The sequence below is a fragment of the Myodes glareolus genome, chromosome 21 (genome assembly GCF_982192425.1).
Source record: "Myodes glareolus chromosome 21, mMyoGla1.1, whole genome shotgun sequence".
Lineage (NCBI taxonomy): Eukaryota > Metazoa > Chordata > Mammalia > Rodentia > Cricetidae > Myodes > Myodes glareolus.
The window spans coordinates 24,284,045-24,307,618 of record NC_142046.1 but is presented as its reverse complement, the minus strand read 5'-3'; the positions used below and the strand labels follow the sequence as shown (position 1 = coordinate 24,307,618).

At 36.1% G+C, this 23,574-nt stretch overlaps 1 protein-coding gene across 2 annotated transcripts in view; it reads left to right on the top strand.

Annotated features, from left to right (window-relative positions):
- The window catches only part of Lrp1b (LDL receptor related protein 1B), a 1,858,137-nt gene that overhangs the window by 1,808,300 nt on the left and 26,263 nt on the right, over positions 1 to 23,574 (top strand). The window contains exons 85-87 of one of the 2 annotated variants that reach the window (XM_087899922.1): positions 2,851 to 3,025; positions 8,481 to 8,585; positions 9,422 to 9,535. In XM_087899922.1, coding sequence (XP_087756048.1) covers positions 2,851 to 3,025; positions 8,481 to 8,585; positions 9,422 to 9,535 — 394 coding nt within the window. The remainder of the gene's footprint in view (positions 1 to 2,850; positions 3,026 to 8,480; positions 8,586 to 9,421; positions 9,536 to 23,574) is intronic. The other variant, XM_087899923.1, reaches the window with a different exon arrangement.

Genomic DNA, 23,574 nt, shown 5'->3' with positions numbered 1-23,574 from the left:
AAGGATCTTGTGGATGAACATAAATTCTGAGAACACATTAACATTATGAAGTCTTCTATGTGCAGGCATCCACTGTGAACAACTCAATTTATTGAAAATGTTATCTTCTTTCCAGTGTGTGTGTTTCTGGCTTCTTTGTTAAATAAGAGGTGTACCTAATTTCATTGACAACCTGTCTGTCTGTCCCTATCTATCTATCTGTCTGTCTGTCTGTCTATCCATTCATCTACCCCTTCTTTCCTTCCTTCCTTTCTTCTTTCTTTCTCTCTCTTTTTTCTTTCTTTCCTTCCTCCCTTACTTCTTTCATTATCTATCTATCTATCTATCTATCTATCTATCTATCTATCTATCTATCTATCTATCTATCTCACACACTACTCATGGAATGATAACCAAGATGCAGAGAATGCAGTTCTTAGGTGCTGTAAACCACAAGAAAAGTGGAGGGCAGCAGACATTAAACAGCTTTCCAAGTACAATGCAGAGAGCAGCTCTGCTTTTGAACACTCCCATATCTTGGCTTTCAAGGCCCAAGAACGTGAAAAATGAAGCATCCTTTCTCTCTTTTGACTATCTCCAGGAAAGGTCCACGAGTATGCCTGTATTAGATGCAGAAAGTGATTGACTTAATAAAATGCAAGTTGGAGTCTCTTACTAAACTGTTAGGCATTATACAAATTTATTGTATCAATTGATCATGAATACTTTTCTGACCTTCTTTGGATTCAGTTTTATACTATAAGACTAATCATCTGCAATGCACGACATATATATGACAAGTAGAACAAGGTAACATAGCATGGTGTATGCCCTGAATAGGTCACAGATAACACCACAGTGTACAGATACCAGTTCCCATTTAGATTTCAGAATTCCAAGTCTCTAAAATTTTGAAAATGCTTCTCTTTTTACATTTAGTCCAAAACTATACTTATGGGATTACTTAATGAGTCCAAATAAGTATCCTTAGTATAACACAATAGCAAGAGTAAGTACACTTAAAACCAGGTTTCATTAATATGAAATAAGTCTGTTAATAATTTCATGTTCTGTCTATTTTAATAAATGGCTATGCAAACATGCATACATTAAACCTAGAAAAATATTTTAATGTCCTCATTTGCCATTGTTGTCATAAAGCAAGTTAAGTTTTGTAACTTATATTTTTATTTCAACTAATCTCATTCACCATTACTTAACAGTAAAACTGCTAAAAATAAATTTCTGCCTCCAAATACAAACATTGTGGTAGATTTAATTATATATTTACATTTTTGTAATAAAAGTTAAATGTTTTAAATTTGTAGAAATGCATTGAATCCATATAGAGCTGTCTGCTTTTCAAGTTACTGAAGCATAATAATTCTTTTTTATTTTTACCTTTTATCTTTTTTAAATTTATTTTTTTAAAAGAAAACAAACTATCTAGTTTCAATGTAAATACCAATCCAAGTTCCCATTTCCTCTCCTCCTTTCATGCCCTCCACACACCCTCATACCCAACCCATTCCACTCCTCAGAGAAGGTAAGGCACATTACTTAGGAAAAGGTCCAAGGCACTCCCTCCTAAATCTAGGCTGAGCAAGGTATCCACTCGAAGAAAATAGGTTCCCCAAAAGCCAGTACAAACAGTAGGGATAAATCCTGGTGCTACTGTCAGCGCCCCTCAGTCTGACCCAGTCATGCAACTTTCAACCACATTCAGATGGACTAGTTTGGTCCTATGCTTGTTCCTTCTCAGTCCAGCTGATGAGCTCCCATCAGCTCAGGTAGACTGCTTCAATGGGTGTACCCATCACGTTTTTGACCTCTTTGCTCATAGTTTCATTCCTCCCAATCTTCATCTGGAATTTGGCAGCTCATTCTAGTGCTCTGATGTGGGTTTCTGTCTGGATGAAGGCTCTATGGTGATATTTAAGATAGTCAGTGAGGGAACGGGATAGTAGAGATAGAGGAATGTCAGAGATGAGAGCAAGAAAAGAGCAATCTTGATTGAGGGAGCCATTATGGGGTTAGCAAGAAACCTGGCTCTAGAGAAATTCCCAGGAATTCACAAGAATGACCGCAGCTAAGACCCTAAGCAATAAAGGAGAGTGGGCCCGAACTTTGCCCTGTTGTCAGACTGAAGCACAATAATTCTAACATGATATTAATAGTTTATTCAATGCCCTTTGTTGATCTATGAATGTTCAAGAGGTATCAAAATACTTGAGGGAAGTATTCCTCGATCATGATCATGAAAACCTATGTGCCTATGTGTAATGCATTACAAGGAAGATGCTTTAAAACAGGAGCTTAGATTAAATGGGAACATTTCACTCTGTGGGGGGGGGGGGTTGTTTATCATGCACATAGAATTGAGGAAGATGATATTTCTGTGTCATTTTTCACCCATAAAGCATCAGCCAATCCTGCTCAGCTTTTCTTTGGTGTTCTATCTTCTCACCAAATGTTCTATTGGTCTAGGGATATAGAGAGGTAGGAAGTACAACAGTGATTGGCTTCTAAGGAAATCTCAAGCATTTCTGCTCATGTCCAAACACACTTGCCCTGCTCATTGAAAGAAAAGTTAAGGAATCTTAAGCTTTGCAAGTCAGAATAAAAAGAGCTTATCAGCTAGCATTGTATCAATATAACACTCATCTTCCAGCAGGATTACTTGGATCCTAACTTAGAAATAGAAGAAATAGAAATATCAGAGAAGTCTCTTTTGTATATTATACAAGCTGATTTTTAAAATTATTTTACCTACTATGTGACCATTTTCACATTAAGCAAAATAACATCATTTATAAAATTGAAAACAATATCTGACAGCATCATTTAAATGTTTGTGTTCCTTCCTCCTAGATGTGTGCCACCACTATTGTGTGAATTCTGAATCATGTACCATTGGGAATGATGGAAGTGTTGAATGTGTCTGTCCAATACGCTACGAAGGACCAAAATGTGAGATTGACAAATGTATACGGTGCCATGGTGGACACTGTATTATAAATAAAGACAATGAAGACATATTTTGCAAGTAAGTAAGAATCTAGTTTAATTCATAAAACATCTGAATAGGAAAGACACATGACTCTGAAATAAAGTATAAAGTCAATGTAACATTTTAATCAAAAGTTCTGCTTGTCCAACAGTTCATTTTATTTTAGCTAGAGATGAAGTTCAAGTAAGCTCACTCTTCAACACTTTGCAAATATCTGAAGAAGGTGAACACCAATGATAGTATTAGATTATTCCAGAAATAAAATATAGCCAAGAAGCAAGCAATGCTGAAAATATTTTTTAAAAATCTATATGTAGAGCTAAGGATATGACCATGTTTACCTACCAAGTGTTTAATTCATGGCGAAAGCAGAAAAATGAGGAGACAGAAGAGAAGCAGGAAAAAGAGATGGTTGTGGGAGGCATGGAAGAGACTGAAACAGAAGGAAACAGCAAAAATGGGTACTTAGGGTATCCCCAAGTGATGGCTCATGAATCTAGACCATCATGGTGTATGAAGGCCAGTGACATTGCACAAAAGGTAAAGGAGCTAGACCTAGAGCCACAGATATTTTTAAGCATTATTTATTTTAGGGCTACATTCAATAATGTGAGATAGGAGGAATCCATAAAACTGTAGAACAAGTTTGATCATGTGAAGACAACCCCCAAATCCACATTTTAGGAGAGAACCAACACCCGAACATTTTCCTCCGACCGCCATACCCAGAGCCTCTTGTTGAACAATGGATGCAAGTACGTGGAATGTTCAATGTAGGTTTTTTCATTAAAAGTAATTCCTCATTAATAACCACAGTGAGCAGCTTGGAATTTTTAAAATTCATTTTCTGATTAAGTGCCTTTTCTTTTTGAGATTATAATTCTATTTTATTGGTTTGAGTTGAACCTTCTGTGGAGAAACAATATATATCTTCAACGGATATAGGCACTAAGCCTTTTCTTTTCCTACTCTAAGAATTTCTACCTAAAACAAGTGTATTGAATTATGGGTTATAGGAAGCTGAGTGGATATGTACAAGTTCCACTTCTGTTGCCTTTGAAATTTGTCTTTACAACTAAGTGAATAGGAACAGAACTCAGCAACTAAGATCCGTGACATTCAGTTTATACCAGAAAACAACTTCTTGCCATGAGGTGAGAGGTCAGTCCTCATGCCAAAGTACTTTGAACGACACTCTAAAAGAAGTGCCTATGAAGGACTGGATTCTGTCATCTACTTTGCTTAGGAGTATAATGAATCAGAGCAAGAAACATAAGAGTGTTCCATAAAGTATCCCTGCCACTGAGTGCTCTATGACTTGTCAGATGAGTTATGTCACCCTGTAAAGGAAGATCCAATAAAATTTTATCACAGGCAATGTCACAAAGTTTTATTTATTTTTTATTTCCTCTCACGATAGCATTTACTGTAAATGTGCTTTGTGTTATCTTTATGAATGGCATAAACTAGACCTAACAAGCTGCATCATTTGAAAGTGTACTCCTTTTAATTCAGGTAATTAAACACAGGACTGATATTACATTCATAAGTACATAAAATCAAAAGAAATACTCACATGGATCACACAAGTCACATGTTTGCACAAAGCTCAACAGTTCTTACTCAGGAAATAGTTTTATTTTAGTTTGTACATGGGGAGGGCTTTTTGTTTGTTTGTTTATTTGGTTTGTTGGGGTTTTTTGTTTTAAACAAAATAAGATATAATAAGATAAAATAAAAACATCACATCAAAGTTGGACAACACAAACTAACAGTATGAAAAGTTACAAGAATAAACGCACATTCAAGATTCCCGTAAAAACACTAAACTGAAATCAACTATGTATTCACTGAGGACCTGGTACAGACCAGTGTTGGCCCTATCCCTGCTGCTTCAGACTGTGTGAGTTTCATTCCTACGAGCTTTTTCACTTGACTTAGAGGGACTTGGTCTCCTAGTGTCCCCCTTCTCCTCTGGCTCTTAAACCATTCTGACTTCTCCTCCACAGGCTTTCCTGAGCTTGGGGAGGGATTTGATGGAGACCTTCCACTGAGAACTGTATGTTCCAAGGTCTCACTATGTTCAAAATATCTGGATATGGGTCGATGTATTTTTCCCATGAGTATCATTTTCATCACGACATTTTAATTTTCATTATATTTTGTTATTTGTTTGTTTTTGAACCAGTCATATTTTGTTTTAACATAGGTTAAACCCGGGCCTATCTCGTCTCTCATTCTTTTTCAGCCAATCAGTACTAGGTTTGGCCTGTATTTCACGGAGTAGACCTTAAGTCAAATCCAACATTGGTTTGTTACTTGCTCAAATTTTGTGCCACTATTGTCCTAGCATATTTTGTAAGCTGGACATATTGTAGATCAAAGGCATTGTAGCTGGATTGGTGTCTATTTTTCTCTTTTAGAATCTTTCAGAAAATAGGGATAAAGGCTCTATGGAGGCACAAACTCAGCGTCTCCCTGCTCAGTGAGTTGTGTAGGTGTTGTCTTCAACAATGGGGCCTTGCTGCCATTTTTTTTTGAGAACAACCTATTATCTTGGCAACAATTGGGTTGTTTTGCATTTACATGGACCCTTTTAGCCAACAATTCAATTGGATATAACCCAGTCCCAATTATTTGGTGATAAGAGATGGCTAGTTGGGACACTATCCCCCTCACTAATGGGAGACTTTATTAGAATCCCCTTCGTATACTATAAGAAGTTTTCACCACACTGGGTTTTGCTCCACCTCCCTTACTAATGGGAGACTTTATTAGGATCACCTTCGTATACTATAAAAAGTATTCACTGTACTGGATTGGGCTCCTCATGACCTCTGTTCCTCATCAGAGCTGGTTACATAGTGTTTTTGTTGAATCTCTTCCATTTACACTAATATTTGTGGCTATAAACTGTCTACAGACTCTTATGACAGTGATCATCACTACATATTATTCTTGGAGGTAGAAGTAAATACCATTGAAGAGAAGCTGGTAACATATTGAATCACTCAGAGAGAATCCATTTGATATTAACTTTCCTATCAATTTTTTTATATTTACTAGATAACTTGAAAGTAACATTTGAGAATTGATTAAACCAGAGATTGTGAATTTATTTGAACTTTTTATGGGTTTTTATAAAAAATAACATTAAGAAATTGAGGCATTAGGTGATATTTGTTCCATCCTTAAAAATATTTGAAATATTCTATATTCAATTAAAATTCAAATAAAACATTAATAGGGAAAGAGCAAAAGTTGTTACAGATGTTGAAAGCAGGAATTTAAAACAATTTAATTGCATTGTTTCCACTTTTATATGATACAATTTGTTATATAGTTATCATTTTATGTAAAACTCTGCAATATATAATGAGATATTTTTTCTCTTTGACATTATTTCTTTAATAAGATAATAATCCATAACTTTTTCTGCCTTTGTTTTCAATAAAGCTTGGAAGGAAGGAAAAGAAGTGCCTTAACACTTTACATTTCGGAAAGCAATGCTATTGGCCATGTATTTTGGCTCACTTTGCATTTGTATTGCACAGCCAATGTCCAGATCAGCTGTAAAGATCTTACACTCTTTATTTACCAGGAATGTGAGACCTATCCCATGATAGGCTCTGGTTTACACAGTCCCATTTTACAACTTGCATATAGTGAATTCACCACTTCTATTGATAATTAAAAGATATTCTATTTTGAAATACAGGCTCTGTAGAATTGTCTTCAAATTCAGAACTGACCAAAATTATATTCAGCTCATACATTTCCAGCCACCATACAATCTACAGGAAAACAAGTGAATGTACACATAGTAAGACAATTATGAAGAGGGGGTTGGCTTCCTATCATTCTCAGGCATTTTAATGTCACTCGGGAATACTCTAGACAGGGTGTGCCACCATACTTATCTGTCTTGAGAATGATGAAATGACATAATGTTATTAGTAAAATCAAGTCTAGGACTAGGAAGGGATGTTCTGCAAAAGTCACCTACCACAGGAAGTTCAGAAATATCAGTCAATGATACTGAAGCCTTACTTCACTACTAAGGTCATGTCTGCACTTATAAAACAACTAACTTTGTTTTCTGTTGATGACCAATACCAGCGTGAAACTGTAATCTACTTTAAAACAGCATGTATACAGCTTTTTAAAAATGCTTCAGCAAGGAAATCAGGTTACCCAATGACCTGGAGCATAGATATACATTTTCCTCATTTTCTCAGGAATGTACCATGACCAAAACAGCTGTTTGTTTAACATACAAGACCGTGTTTTTGTTGTTGTTGTTGTTTGTTTGTTTGTTTGTTTAGCACTGTTAGGTCCATTTTACACTGAAGGAAGATGGCGTTTGTTTCCACCCCAGGCATGTAATGTGACTATTATTAGTCTCTGAGGTGTGATTTTCAAGAATACCCAGATGTTTGTGCTCCTGCATGAGTCCTTCACTACTAGCTTTAGATTTTCACTAACTAGCTCAATTTTGACAACAAAAACTTTAAAGACATAGAAGCTCACACCTGTAAGTGCTGCATTCTGTAGGGTGAGCTACAAAAACTTATATGAAATTGTAGGTCAGACTTGGATATGTAGTGAGTCACATATGCTTGGACAAAGTAACGCCTTGACTCAAAACAAAGCAAAGTGCTTGACGTTCAATTGAATGATATGTATTTAACATTTGAATTAATTTTATATATTTCCAGTAATCCTTATTTTTATACCTATGTACACAGCTGTTGGGTACAATCATATCACAGTGCACATGGAGGCCAGAGGACCAAGTGTGAGAGTTGCCAGTCATCTACTTGGGTGACCAAAACCTTTACCTACAGAATCGTATTTCCAAACTAAATACCACCGGGCAACCAATTCTGTAGAGACAAAACCAAGATGGTGCTTGTGAACAGCCTAACAAATTATTAGCCTCAGACAATGAGAGTATCTTCCCTGAAAGAGGTGACTAATATTCCCAATAATGACACACAATGTTTCATCTGTCCTCTACGCATACAACAGCGTAAAAGCATATACTATTATGTAAATATATATACCTTCATACAGGTTTAAAATAATTACAATGCTAACATTTCGCTCCAGAAAATTCTACAGTGAGAACAGAATTTCATTGTACTTCTGTAGTGTGACTTCGAGCTCACAGTTAAGTGACAAAGTTCCAGTTAACCGAAAAATAAATTCATAATGCCCTAACATATGATTGATATTCAAGAGTATTTTCTAAATATATATTTAGCTGCTTAAAAGTTTTATCAAGCAAATGTGTTGAAAATTAACAAAATGCAAAAATAATCTGTCCTATTCTAATAAACAAATATCTGCACATCTGCGAATCTTAGATTTAGACCGAAACCAGAGTATTTCAGATGATGCCTGTTCTTGCTTTCAGGTGTTTTGTGTCAACCTCCAACACCAATAATGCTGGTGGTAACCTTGCTATTTTTTTCTTTTGTTGCTGCAGCTGCACTAACGGAAAGATTGCCTCTAGCTGTCAATTATGTGATGGTTACTGTTACAATGGTGGCACGTGCCAGCTGGATCCTGAAATTAATGTACCTGTGTGTGTGTGAGTATCTCCTAATGTGGGTAATTCACATAAGACAAAGCAGCATGTGGGTGGATCACTATCCTAATGTTTTCCTTTCTTTGGGGCAATATTTTTTTTTAAAGTAGGTGTGTCATGCACATCTCTGTTCAATTGTCCCTCATTGACTCATGTGCTACATTATCACTGTCTCATCAGCTTCTTAAAGATCTCTTGAGGAATAACTCGTTCAGTTCTTAGCATGATATCATCTCAGACATTCACAAGTGTCAACTTGGAAATGCTTGGATAACTGTTGTGGTTTTATTGATCTTATTAAGCTATGTGAAACCTACAGATCATTGTGTGTGTGCATGCGTGCATACGTGTGTGTGCGTGTGTGTGTATGTGTATTCCTCAGTACTTAGGAATATTCTTGTCAAAAGAAAATGGACTAGGTTTTCAAATATATAATATTATCTGATGATTGCATTAGACATAGAGTATGAAGAAATATAAATTAATTAATTTCGTGGCTCTCACAGAGTGCATTATGTACAGCCGGGTTACTAAATACTTAGGAAATTGAATATATTTTCCATCTCAGTTTGCTGATTTCCTAGATCAGACCACCTAAAGCCATTCTGATGTCGTCACTGTACTGAGTTTTGTTTTAACTGAGTAAAGAAATGATGCCCATGAGTGAATACTATAAGCATCCTGTCCCAGAGGAACATACCCTCAGGGTTTATGTGAGGGAGGAAAGCATTTATGGGAATATTTTATTTTATATTACTTTCAATGTGTAAGATAAATTTAAACATATATGGCAAAAAGTCAGACGCTTTATTCAGTTGTATTTTACTGGAATTCTGCAGATGCTCTGTGGGGTTTAAAAGTCAGCGCTGTGACCAGAAAGAGAACCCTTGTGATCACTACTGTCAGAATGAGGGGATGTGCACTTTAACTGCGTTTAATGAGCCGAGATGCAAGTAGGTTTAACCTTCCACTTACTGCTGCGCGTCCTGTGACATCATTTCAGGCCACAGTTCATTGGTTTAAATCATGAGCATCCACATGCATTTCACAGTGTATACTTAATCTCGGGGCTCATCTCTGTCACATGTACTTAACCTATGCTTTGCTCACAGATAACTGTGTATGCCACAGACTGCTAGAGTGTGTAGAAATATCGCAGGTGATGAAAAAGCTACTCATGCTCATAAAAATTCAGACGCTAGAACAGGAGATTTTAAGAAGGACAGAAATAAGAGGTTTAAAGTCTGTAACTACTATGTTTCAAACCCTGATTTTTTTAAGTTTGACTTTTCTATTTCAAACAATGATGGGATAATATACAATTTGTTTCCTCTGTGTATACTGAAAACTCTATGACTTATTACTTTAAGAAAAAGTACATGCCAATGCATTTCAAGAAATTTAATTTCATGATTGTTTACACCATTCTTCTTTCCTTTAGTTTGTGGTGACTTGAGGGGTAGTCCATATTTTCTGCTTCCAGGGTCTCCACTAGGCTCCCTGTAGTAGAAAGACCCATACCTGGTTCTTTCTTAATACTCAGTGTTAAAATCAGGAGCTTTGATGGACACCTTGGAGGATCTCACTGGAATCATGGTCAGCCTACCCAATAAAATTGTAAAGCAAGTCAGGCTAAAATTCTTGATTTCATTTCCAAAACTTGGCTATTTTTGTTATAATTAACTGCTGGGATTTTGAGACAAAAGCTTGAACTTAGAAGAGGTGATTTTGAAGATGGCATTCCCTTTTAAATTCAAGAGGAATGTTCTGAAGTTTACGTGTCCTACATCAAAACTTTTGCTAACACTTCAGGGGAACATGTTGCTTGATCCTCGGGATACATCTAGAGGGAAGAATAGGTAGGGCAGCGAGTCACAGTTACTCAAATTGACTGAGTTCAGGTGCTTCTTGGCCAAAAAAAAATAATGAGAGCTTATTTGAAATTAGTTTTTCATCTCTGAAATCTCTGTCCTAGATCCTAGCCTGGGTTTATTCTGCCAGGGTTTCACTGCTTTGGTGCGGTGTCTGCACATCATAGCAGCTCTTGCTTCTTATCCATCAAAAAGAGTTACCAGGATAACTTCCTGTACAAAGATTCTTTATGTCAGCAGAGTATAAAAATTCATTCAAATGGCTCTGGCATGCCACAGTAACCTTAAATTTTAAGCAGCTAGCATCAGGGATTGATAATCAGTGAAGCTGATAAACTCAAAAGAAGAACACAGTGTTTACAGGACTTTAGGGACTGTCCTTTATTTCTATGTAATATTATCTCTGTATCTACTAATCTTTATGGAAGTCACAGACTTGGATTTTTCTAAGTCCTTTAATTTTTTCGGCAAGCAGAAGGAGTAATTGGGATTATTATACAAACTTGAAACAGTTAAGTTATCAAAATTATGAAAGTTACAAAAATATATAGAAATTATATTATCATCTGCTCAGTAATTTGTTAACCAAATATGTCAATTTAGACAGCTTAATCACAAAACTGAAAGAGAAGTACATTATATATCCTCCATATTTTATGTGTATTCTTACACTATTGACTGACTGCTGTACCTTATTCAGGATGACACACTGTGTTCACACATATCTGATGGCCTGTGCATGATTATAGAATTTTATGTTCTATCCTTTAATTGTCCCTATATATAATGCTAAAAAACCATAAAATTCATTTTGAGTTAGTGAACGTATTTTCAGAGAAAATAAAATTATCTCATAATTGTTACAATAGAAATATTATCAGAGTATAGGGTGGAAACAGGTGAATAAGAAATTATGTATGATTCAAAGTGGGATAATCAATGCCTTTTTGTGTTAGTAATTTTTAGAAACAAAAGTTACAGGAGCATTAGAAGTGAGGAATAAGTGAAACATTGAGGAAAACAGAATACATTCAAAATAGAATCAGTGTGAAAGCAACAACGAAGGTTACTGAGCAGTGATATTGTGAACATTTTTTAAGGGGTATTTGCTACCACGAAGATTAGAAGAAATACAAATTGGAGAAGTTTGTTGATGCGTAATTTCCTGTGGACTAAAGAATCAACAGTTGTTTCAGTCCCCAAAAGATTAAGCATTATATGCGGCTCATTACCTTGGACAAGGCGGCTATTGAGAGACGTGTTTGAAGCCCCATCAGACAGAATTCACACACAGCTGGGACCTTTAGGGTGAGGCAGTCAAGAATACCAGAAGTTATCTCCTCATTGTTAAGTTAGGAGATCAATGAAGGAAGAATATAAGAATAGAGGAAAATAATCTTGCACTGAGACTTTAAGACATTAAGAAGTTTGTTCCCATTGAAGTCCAGCTTTTGAGTAATATGATGGTAGACAAGTGACATTGGGTTTTCTCTCACGCTCATGCCTCCTAAGAGGAAATTTCACGGTGTATGAAAACAGAAACAAGAAAGTCTTAGCTGTGTTTAGGATATTTACAATTCTTACAGTTATAACATGTAAGCAAGTTTTAAAAACTTAATAGCAGCTGTGGTTGTATGCAATAAACAGTAATCCAGCTAAAGAACTAGGCAGTTCCCACAGCATCTTCTTAGCAGCCGAATCTCTAGGTGGGAAGATGTGTAAGAAAGTGTGTTCCAGCCCGATTTTTAAAGGTGGTGATCGGTATCTTTAGAGAGAACCTGATGTGTACTATTTCATCTAACATCCTTATAGAAAACAGAGGCTGCTCTGAGAGTCTCAAGTGCTGCCTGCTTTAGTTTCAATGGCATATCGTTTTTCCTTCTTCATGGAGAGAAATCCTATCTGAATTGTATAGGACTAACATGCATGGGTGGAAAGTCAATAAAGTATTCAGAGCTTTATGAAGGTGACAGCTCAGTTTTTCCACCTAGAAATTTTATTGCTCTATCCTTCAATTTAGGGAACAGATTTGTTCGTTGAAAGCCTTCCCTTTTGTCTCTAGATGGCCATTTTCATTTATTACTTTGTGAGCAACAAAAAGAAAATGGCAAAGAAAAGCAAAGGAACAAAACAGTATATTTTTACATTTACTTGGAGGAAGTTTGTCAGTTTTAGAATGGGCCATTGAAAATTTTAAGCTGCATTTTAAAGTCTTTCATTATGCTCTTCTGACAAAATATTAACAGAGAATTATATTTAAAATTTTACTATTTTATTTTATAAGTGTTTTGTCTGCAAGTATGCCTGTGTGCCACATGCATAACTGGTATCTACAGAGGACATCAGAGGGTAGTGGATTCCCTGCAATTGTAGTAAAGATGGTTAAGAACCACCATGTGAATTCTGGGAATCAAACCCTGGTCCTCCGGAAGACCACGTAGTGCTCTTAACTCCTGAACTATCTCTCCAACCACATAAATAAAAAATCATAGAACTCAATAGCAAATTGTCCATGCTTCCTGGAATCTAAGAATTTCCCATAGGATTAGTGCCTCACTTATGTCAGATCCAATCTTTGTATGCAACACAGACTTCCCTCCATTGTATGACTTTATAGCATTACTCATAGTTCTTTCAGTCATCCACAACCAAGAGGTGCTTGACTCTTCTCTGCTTCCTGTACTCAACTGGCACTTCACATGCACTTTGCTGTGCGTACACAGCCCCTGAAGAAATAGCTGTATGCTAAACCTCTGTCTTTGCTGAAGAGGCTCAATAAAACCAGTATTTTTCTGCAGTTTTATCAAGTTAACTCTTCATGTCATTCTGGTTCCAAACGACATACCACTTCTTGTATGTGACAATTAGATAGCAAAAATTGGTTCAAATATACTTAATGGAAACTTTTACAAAGAATTAAATTTAATGAGAAAAACATAAATTTTGCTTTTTGTCACTTTGAGCAGAAGCACAGTAGCACTGTAAGAGTTAATGGGGCTTTCATTCTGATATTTGCTGTTCAACTTTCAGATGGAATTGTGTCAAAATATCAGAAAATTCTAGAAAGGTAGTGCTTGTTATAAGGTGGAAAATATTAGACAAAGTAGTTATCTCTCATGGTCTATGTTCTACAAGGGGAATAACTACACAAAATAACTAATTAACTTGATATTTAGTTGACATTCTCAACAAAATGCTGAAGGCATGCCCTGGTTGCTGTAGTAACATAAAAAGGAGGCATAAATTGGAGAAATATTTGAGCAGAAATGAACAAGGACTCGATTACTGAGGTAGTTTAAAATCAAGTCTTGTAGAAAAGAAAATGGGAAACGGGGGATGGAAAGGAAGAGGGAGGGGATGAGGCAGAGGTGAAATATTGAGGTGAGATGAAAGAGTCCTGGAACAATGACTTATGATGAAGACATTTGGTTGACATGTATCTTTAGTCAGCTATTTGGTGTAAATATCGTCAGCTAGGACTGTGGACAACAAAGACAGGAAAAAATGGGTGGGGGGATAAAGGGCTTCCTATCTTCTGAGAATTCACGTGATGCAGGAGTAGACCCAAGAATTTTACTGTCTTTCACCATAAGGAACTTTAACTTTTAACAGTCACTCTGATTCTAAAGCATCAACCAGATTTTAGTTTCAGTGATCCCACCTGCAGCGTTAGAGAACAGGAGGTCAGAATGTCAGCAGAAGCCTCGGGGACTTGTCTCTTTTCCAAATCTAGGGAAATGGAGCTCCTGCCTTAGCTGGAGCACAGCACTGAGCCTCATGGGATCAGCTTCAGCCTTGCAGATATATTTTTGCCTTAGTGAGATCTACATAAGAATATGCTCCTTCTGCCTTTCCAAATGCGCTCTTTTGTAATGGGTTAGTATATGGTAGCTGTCTGTTGTTGGAGACTTCTCATTTGTTCCTGGCTGCTCAGTCCTGAAATAATTACACAGAAACTATATTAATTAAAACACTGTTTGGTCATTTGCTTAAGCATATTGCTAGCTAACTCTTACATCTTTATTTAACCCTTTTCCATGATTTTATATTTTACCACGAAGCTTGTGATTTACAAGTAAGATTCCATCTGGCAGGCATCTTGGATCTTTCTCCTTTTGAGACTCCATGGCTACGGACTGTCTCAGCCTACTTTCTCTCAGCATTCAGTTTAGTTTTTCCACCCAGCTCTGTTCTGTCCTATTACAGGCCAAAGAAGCTTGTTTATTCATTAACCAGTAAAAGCAACACATATACAGAAGGACTTTACACATCAGCTGTCTCTAAGGATGAACATTTTACCTAAAATAGGACTTGAAATTGAGGTTAATAATAGGAGACCAGTACGGACTATTTGTATACCAACCCAATTTGTACAATGAAGTCCTAATCCCTAAATCTTCAGAATAGAACTGACATTGAAGATGGGTCCTTCAAAAGAGGTGATCAAAGTAAATGGTTGGTGAATGTTGGCCTTAATCCACCCTAATCCAAAGAACTCATTTTCTTAAAGAATAGCAGGTCAGAAAGAATTTTCACAGTGGGAAAAGCTAGACACGAGATAATTGTCTATAAATCAAAGAGAACAGCTTCAGAAAAAAAAAATTGCCCACAGTTATACCTTAAAGTTCTAGCCATCAGAACACTGACAAAACACATTTCTGTTAAACCTGTCCACTCTATGACACTTCTGACAAGCTGCCTTGGCTGTAGACTCTCCTCACACTGGCCAGACTGCCGAGAATGTGATGCTTTCTGTGTGAGGCCCAGACTTGTATGGTTTCTTTGGGTATACTTCCTTAGAAGTATATCAGGACTTTCCTGATATACCTATCCCAGTGAAGGCTAGGAAGAGTTTTAAAATGCACTAACACCTTTTCCTGAGAACTAATCAGAAATTGTTAGGTGTTATGTGCTCCTGGAAAGTTAGTTGCCAGAGAGAACAAGGAGTTTGTCATTCTGTTGGGAACTCTTCCTTTTAGAATGCTACCTTCTGTTTTCTGAATTTTAAATGCAAATTTGAATCCTTATTCTGTTATCTGCCTTTAATGACTGTTTAATAGATAGTGTTTATAAAGATAAAACAGACAATAAAGACATTCCGTTAATTCCATGGATATGGTAAGACGCACGAACACAGACTTTAATACCAGTCTTTAGAAAATTTATGTGCCTGCCTCTCCAAATTTTAATGGTATGACCCATGCATTTCTCTGAAATCTAGCATGTTATGTACTGGAGGCATGCCCTGGTTACTATACTAACAGAAAAATGGAGGCAGCAGATGATGACGTTCTGTGCTTTTATTCTTCATTAAGGTGTGGATTTTGGGGAGGCCACTGAAAATCATCTACAAGAAGCGAGGGGGGGATCAGTTGAGAAATTGTTTATTTTGCAATCTAAAATATATGAGTCAAATCGCAAGAACTCAAATAAAAGTGCCAGGAATACTGACATTTGCTTCTAATCCCGGGGCTGTGAAGGCAAAGGCAGGTTGGTCATTGGGATTTACTAGTCCATCTGCATAATCTGCTCAGTGAGCTGCAAGTCAAACAGATGAATAACCTTTATTCATCCTATGACCTTTATTCTCCTATGGAGAGCACCTAAGTTTGTTTTCTGATTGTTACATGAATATATTTGTGCACACTCACAGATATACACATACACAGATGTACCTGCACATACATGAATACACACAGATAGACACACACACCTCCAGAGGACAGAATTATCTGACAACATTGGAGGTGACTGGAGGAATGCATGCAAGCTCCTTTATGTATACTTGACGTTCATCATGACTGTTAAGTCCAGACATACAGCTAACTTTTTATTTGCAAATCTTGTTTGTATTGTTTTGTGATATATATTTTGTCTCAAAGGATTGACTAAAAAAGAAGTCATGCCAAATGTTCACATACATTTTATAAAAGTGTTACTTGGATGGCACTGCAGAATAAAAAGACCTGCAGAGGCTGCAAACATTGATTCTCTATGTATTTTGACTATTAATTAACCTTTTGCTGTAAAACATTAATTCTTTTGAGAAATTTTAGAATTCTCTGTTTACATTCCCAAAGTCTTTGTTCATTTGGACAGACAGGTAGAGAATAATATAAACTGGTTCTTCTCAAAAAGATAGGATTCTTCAGGGTCAATGTTACATATTTTCTTCATTGAGTTATTTTTCTAGAACTTTGATATTTCAGAAGTAAAACTATCACAATTTCTAAAATTATTTATAAGGTACATTTTCTACTGTCAACTGTTGCTGTCATGTCTCTGTTCAGTTTTTTCATATAAGGATTTTTTTAATGGATTTTATATTACACAATGGAGTTTTCATGTGTGTTTACAAAATATTCTAAAGGTCATTCATATTAAAGTGTGTAATAGGATAATTTTATTTTCAATCCCTACTCAATCTCATATTGTCTAGATTTCAAACTTTGTTTGATCAACACTATTCATTGCTTCATTCAATTATAAAATGTACTTCTTGAAATTTGCTTTTATGAGGCTAGATCTTACTATGTAAAGTAGACTTTTCTGTAACTCAGTATATATTCCAGGCTGGTCTTAAACCAATGGCATTCCTGAATAGTTTAGTTTGTCAAGGGCTGATATTAGAAGTTTGATCCACCACCTATGACTGCTTATATTATGTTGTTGCCTCTTGTTGGAGTTATAACATCTGTATGTAAATGAATTTAAATTTCCTAATTTTCTCAAGTTAACATTTAACAGTTGGAACCAATGGATCTAAACTTACAAATTTGTAAAAACAATTCTTTTTAACTTTGTACAAGTTAACACTTTGTGATGTTAAATATAAAATTTGTACTCATCATTCACCAACAAAATTCAAATATGTGTGGCCTGAAATATCTAGATATAGTTCCTATAGGAGCTTTTTATGTATTTGCCTTAAAATTGGGTCAATGTTAGCTTCAGATAGATATCTTCCAAAATTTGTCTAACATATCTGTGAGGGCACTTCAAAAATAGGTTCCCTATTAGCATAAATAATGCAGAATAATAGAAAACATATTTTTAATGTTATAGAATGGCTGATGAAGTAGGTATCAATTTTATGGAAATAAATAATTTTCCTGACATAGATTCATACCTTTCAGCTTAGGCTACACACAGAACTGTTACCTCTCTGCCTCAGTGTACTGAGTACTGGAAATGTAAGTGCACATCACTAACTCAACCCAATATTTAATTTTTATATGCTTTTTGTGATTTATTTTCTTGATAATTCAAATAATATACCATATTGTATGTAAATATAAAAGTAGCCTACATATACCCAAGAATAGGAAGTGGAGGTGTGTCTCTTGAATTACTAATGCCTTTTGCAATTACAAAATGTTACAATCTCATTTGCTCATGCATCTATATGACAAAGATTTTGAGGATAATGAGTTTTATGTCATCCAGAGTTCTACAGCAGCTCAATCCACCCCAGACAGCAAAATGATATCTTTTAAAGTCCAAGTGCTCGAATATACTCAGTAGTGAAGTGTGCATAGCATATGTAAAAGCTTCTTTTGATACCCAGGACAGCAAAAAGAAAATATAATGTATACCACGTACAAATATGTTAATACATGCCCATCCATACACATGCAAAAAACATACATGTACATGCACAGAGAAAACTCTTAATAAAAGTAACTTAAAGTAGTAATGATGGGTACATATTACTGAAGTTTGGATATTGTTGATTTTTTTTTTGAAAGTAAATTTTATTAAATTATAAAAGTTTCCATTTCCGCCCCTTGTTGATTTTTTAAATATAATTCTCTGTGTAATTTATATTCTCTTTAAAAATATGAAGGAAAAATATATTCAGAAGGTATTTTTGAATTTTATGGAAATGAAGAACCAAAAATACTTACTTTGAGTATTTCATTGTGTCTGAAACCAGATCTATTTCGATGCTCAGTGTTTTATAAATGGCAATATGGCAAAATGCCAGAACACTTCCCGCATTGTGTTTTATTTCCTCCTGCCCAGGGGCAAGAATAGTTCCCTATATAGTCAGAACAATATATCAGTGTGAAGTTATATGCTTTAAACTGAACTATTTTAGTTTAAAATTTAAAGCTAAAATTTCAACACCCACCCCAACCCCCAGTTTTTAACTGGGTGAAATTTGTATAGGCATTTGTGTTTGGAGCCATTGATTTCCACAAGGTTCTATCCATGTATCTTGACATTACAGCTCTCTTCACAATTTCCACCGCTGTTCGATGTGGTCCATATTTTATAAGAAATGAACCCCTGTTGTGAGGGTGGTCTTTGGACATGGAACATATTTCTGTGAAACTGGCTTTTGAATCCTACCTGTTGTCCATGGCACCATTAAATCTGTGTGTCTTTTCCCTTTCCACAAAATAGCATATTCCTTCCCATAAGGTATTTATTCTTGGGATTTAGTCATTATTTATCAACCATTAACATGCATTCTCCATGTATCATTTAATTCCTTTGCTATAGAGTTTAAGACTGAGTATCTGCATTGTATTATGCCTGTGCTAATAAATTTTCACAGTTAAGAGTCAGAAAAAAATAGAATTATTTATTTTATCATGCACTTGATCTACTTTATCCACTTTGTTATTTTAAAACCATTGCTTTTCTGAATTTTCTGTAACTTTTATTGTATTCTACCAGGCAAATTTTATAGATCACTGACTAACTAATATTGTAAGCATGGTTCTGGAGCAATAGATGAGAGCTACATTCAGATCCACAGACAGATAGAGAACTTTGAAACCTCAAAGCCCACTTCAGTGACACACTTTTTCCATCAAGGTCATACATACCCCAATAAAGTCACACCTCCTAATTGGTCTAATCCTTCTCAAATATTGTCACTTCCTGATGAGATAATAGGGGTCATTTTTATTCAAACTACCCCTGATATTTACAGTTTGGAGGATTATCAAGTAAATGCTGATTGTGGTGAATAATATTAAACTATTAAAGAAATTTCATCACCTTACATGCTTAGGTATGTGTTTGCAATGGGTTCCATAGACTGGAGACATAGTATTGAAGATACAGATTATCACAGTGGTTTTTGAAGGATCTTTTTGAAAGGATGATCAAGTAGACCAGCAAATTTCAATTGTGGGTGATGACTCCTTTGAGGGTCTAATGCTTGTTTCATTGGGACCACCTAAGATTTATGACAATAGCAAAACTGGAGTTATGAAATAAAGATGAAAATAATTTTGTGGTTTCACAAGATGAGGGACTATAAAAGGGTCACATCATTAGGAAGATTGAAAACCACTGTACTAGAAAAAGCCATGAGTTTCTAAAATGTATTTAATAACGACTCTTAATTTTCAATATAAAAGAAGACAAAGAATTTTCAAGTTAAAAATGACTTGGATTTCCTGGTAAATAGTACAAATACAGAATGGGAGACCTTACTTGTTGAGACATCAGTTGTGTAAAATTTTATCCTCCTATATCTCTTAATGTCTTAATATGAATATACTGCTTTGGTCAATTTTCTGAGACGTTTATGAGGATTAAAGAAATAATTTATATAAATCACATAGAATATTTTTCCAAGTAGTGAACAATTTAAAAATGAGAAGTGTAAAAATATTATTTTGACTAGTTTTAAAATGATCAGAAACTGATTTTAAAAAAAAAAAGCTAGTTTTCTGAAGTCTGCAAATCAAAGGAAAATGCAGTGAGAATTTCACAGTGAAAAGAATGTGCTTGCTATTGAGAGAAAAATGTAATGACATCAGCAGCCAATCAATTTTCGGTGTGGTGACCTTGACAGAAATGGTCACAGGAAAAGCAGACTAAGAAATGACAAGATGGAAGCCTCTTGTGACCCTGAAAAACAAGGCAGGAATTGGTTTTAGAAAAAGAGCCAAAATAGCCAGTGACAGTTTATGACTCCCCAATGTGAGCTTGTGGGAAACTGAGGGCCAGGCACCACAGCAGTCGGTGATGAGCCTCCTCATTTCTTATGGATTTGTAATTGTTTAGAAGCAATTACAAAGATTATTTTTCCAACTCCTTAGAAGGAAAAATAATTGAATTTTCAGCTGATATTTGAGAAATTGTGACTAAGGTTTTAAAAGTAAGATAAGGCTCTGTTTCATGTTTTTTAAAAAAGTAGAAATTATTCCCCTGTATTTCCAGGCCTGGTTAAGGCCTGACTATTAGTTTCCATAGCCTTGCAGTAGGAAGTCTGCAGCCTGGACTGTGGAGGTCTGCCCATAAGGAGGGCAGAGCTTCTTACTGCAGACCAGGGCACTCTAGAGAAGAGCCAAGAAGAGTCCAAAGGAGTTTCAGAGTGATTCCAAACAAACCTCAGATTTCCGGCATGACATTGTGCAGGTGAACTCTAGCAATCTGTGGTGTCCACACTTCAGTCAGATCATTGCATGCTACTGGTGCCTCTTGGAGTACTTTCAAAACATTAAGTGTGATGTATGCGTGTTGTTTGGAACGGCAAAACCCAAGACAGCCTGCCACATCAGTATCTTTCCTCTACAACCCCAGGAACAGTCTGTAACTTGTTCTAATTTTGGTTATGCTCTTATGCTGTCCAGAATAGATACAACATAAGTTTACAACTTATAATAAGTTTACAGTAAGCTTACAAATGTTTACAACATTTACCTGCCCAATCTTAAACTCAAGATGGTGTACCCTGAGAAAATGGTGACCCTGCTTACGAAGTAGATATCAGTGTAAGAATAATAGATATCTTTAATATACTACTTGTTTTCAAAGGATAAAAGATAGAATTTTGAAAGTTTTCATATTAATTTCTTCATCTCTCCCCTCTCTAACCAAATCTAATCACTTAAGCTCATTTTGAGCTGTTTCAAACCACATGCAGCCACCTCCACAGGAACACATTGACCTCCTCCCTTCTTGCCATATATTACCTCATTATCTCTGAACCCAACACCAGTTCACACTCCCAGCGAACTCACCAGCTATGCTGGCTAAGGAATCAGGTCGGTTAGCCACAGGTACTCAAGTCTCTCTCCTTCTCTCCAAACCCAGTGCCCCATTTTAACCCCCAGCTCCATAGCAGACCACCTGCTGCGACCTCCCATTCTTCCCCACCCCCATCTTCAGTGTCTCTTCCTCTCATTTGATAAGATAGACTGACAAGCAAGCACTTGGAAAGACAGACGTGTTTAACCTGCTGTTAAAGTATTTACAAGTACAGAAGTATTACATTAGCCCAATAATACATAAAAATTATCTTTATGTGTTAGAATTTCTTTTAAAAAAATGTTTTAAATGTGTGAGTGATTTACCTGTCTGCATGTACGGGCATCATGTATAATGGTACCTGCACAAGCCAGAAGAGCTCATCAGAACTTCAGTTACAGATGGTTGTGTGCCTGCCATGAGAGTACTTGGAACTGATCAGAAAGAGGAGAAAGTGCTCTTTACTGTTGAGCTGAATGTCTAGCCATATACAATAATTTAAATGTAAAAATTCATATCACATCTGTATTCATATATAGGTTGAGTGTGCTTCTGCTATTTCTTTTGATGTGGTAACATTTTCTTGGATTTTATTATAATGTGTGTCAGAATAAAGACATAAAACCAATGCAACTATTTGTATAATTGTTATTTATCTATTCAACTTTTTATTGTATACAAATGTACTTTTTTTTAGATATCTACGATTTTAATAATCCAAAGTTTCATAAGTTTATAACAATTATGTTTTATTTCTTTCCTGCCTATATAATTGAACAAAAGGATAAAGTTGCATCAAACTACTTTTAATATAATACTTGACTTCACACTATCTGTGCAGTTCTAATGAAAGAATGATTCTTATGCTTGACCAACCACATTAGTTTAAAGAGAAAATATCTTCATATTATAATCATGCAGAAAAAGTTTACTTCTCCTTTTTCATACCAAGATAGTAGTAGAAAGGGTCACTTGATTAAAGCATGAGTGGTGTGGGAGAATTGTCTGTATTCTGTCAATCATATTTTAATAAAACACTGATTGGCCAGGCAGGAAGTATAGGCGGGAAAGCCAGACAGGAAGTAGGGGTGGAGCAAAGAGACTGGGAGTATTCTGGGAAAACAGGAAGCTCCCTCCGCCATTCCTGCACAGACCATCGAAGAGGCAACATGTAAGCTGTCACACTGAGAAAGGTACTGAGCCCGTGTGGCTAACATAGATCAGAATAATGAGTTAAGATAAGTCATAAGAACTAATAAGTAACCTGACCTAATGGGCCAATCAGTTTATAACCTTATGGAGTCTTGTGTATGATTTTCCTTGGGAGTTTCCGGTTGTGGGGTACTGGGCAGGAACAGAAACCCCAACAAGCCAGCCCTCACGTTACATATGGTGCCCAGACATGGATAACTGAATCCACAGAAAGCCTGAGAAAGCTTGGAAAAGAATAGAGTAAAGCATGGCTTCTTGGTGGCAGCAATATCTCAGGTCTGCTCTGCTTGCTAGAGGCAAGCAAGTGCTCTCATCTAAGAGAGGCTTCTTGACTCAGCTTTAGCTGCAATATCCTGCAGCTCTTTTAAGAGGTCCTGCCATGAAATACTTAAATGGTGTTGATGAAAAACTGAACGCATGCTTTTTGGTTTTCAGCCGTAGCAGGAGAAAAGCCGCGCTGTTTTAAAATGCCGTCTTTCTGGTCTGCCCTACCAGGGCAAACTCTGACTCTTTCAGGCAGGCAGTCCGACTGAGTGTGGTCTGTGAGCATAATGCTGCAGCTTGCTTGCTGGCAAGGACCTTGAAACGCCATAGAGTTGTGGCAGTGAACACAGCTCTGGCTGGTGTCTCAGCCATGAGGCTGGAAAGCTAAGGAATAGGCTGGATCTATCTGTCAAAGCTACGGCTTTAGTCCTACCCATTGAATACTCATGTGGTCAGAAAAAAAGATATACAGTAAAGAGAGATTCAAAGGAAGAAAACCTCTAGATGCTTTACAGTGTGTTAAAAATATATGTAGGCTAAAGGTTAAAGTCATTAAAATAAAAAAGAAAGAAAAGGAGAAATAGGGTATGGTGGTACACACCTTTAATTAATCCCAATGCCTGGGAGGCAGAGGTATGTTGACCTCTGTG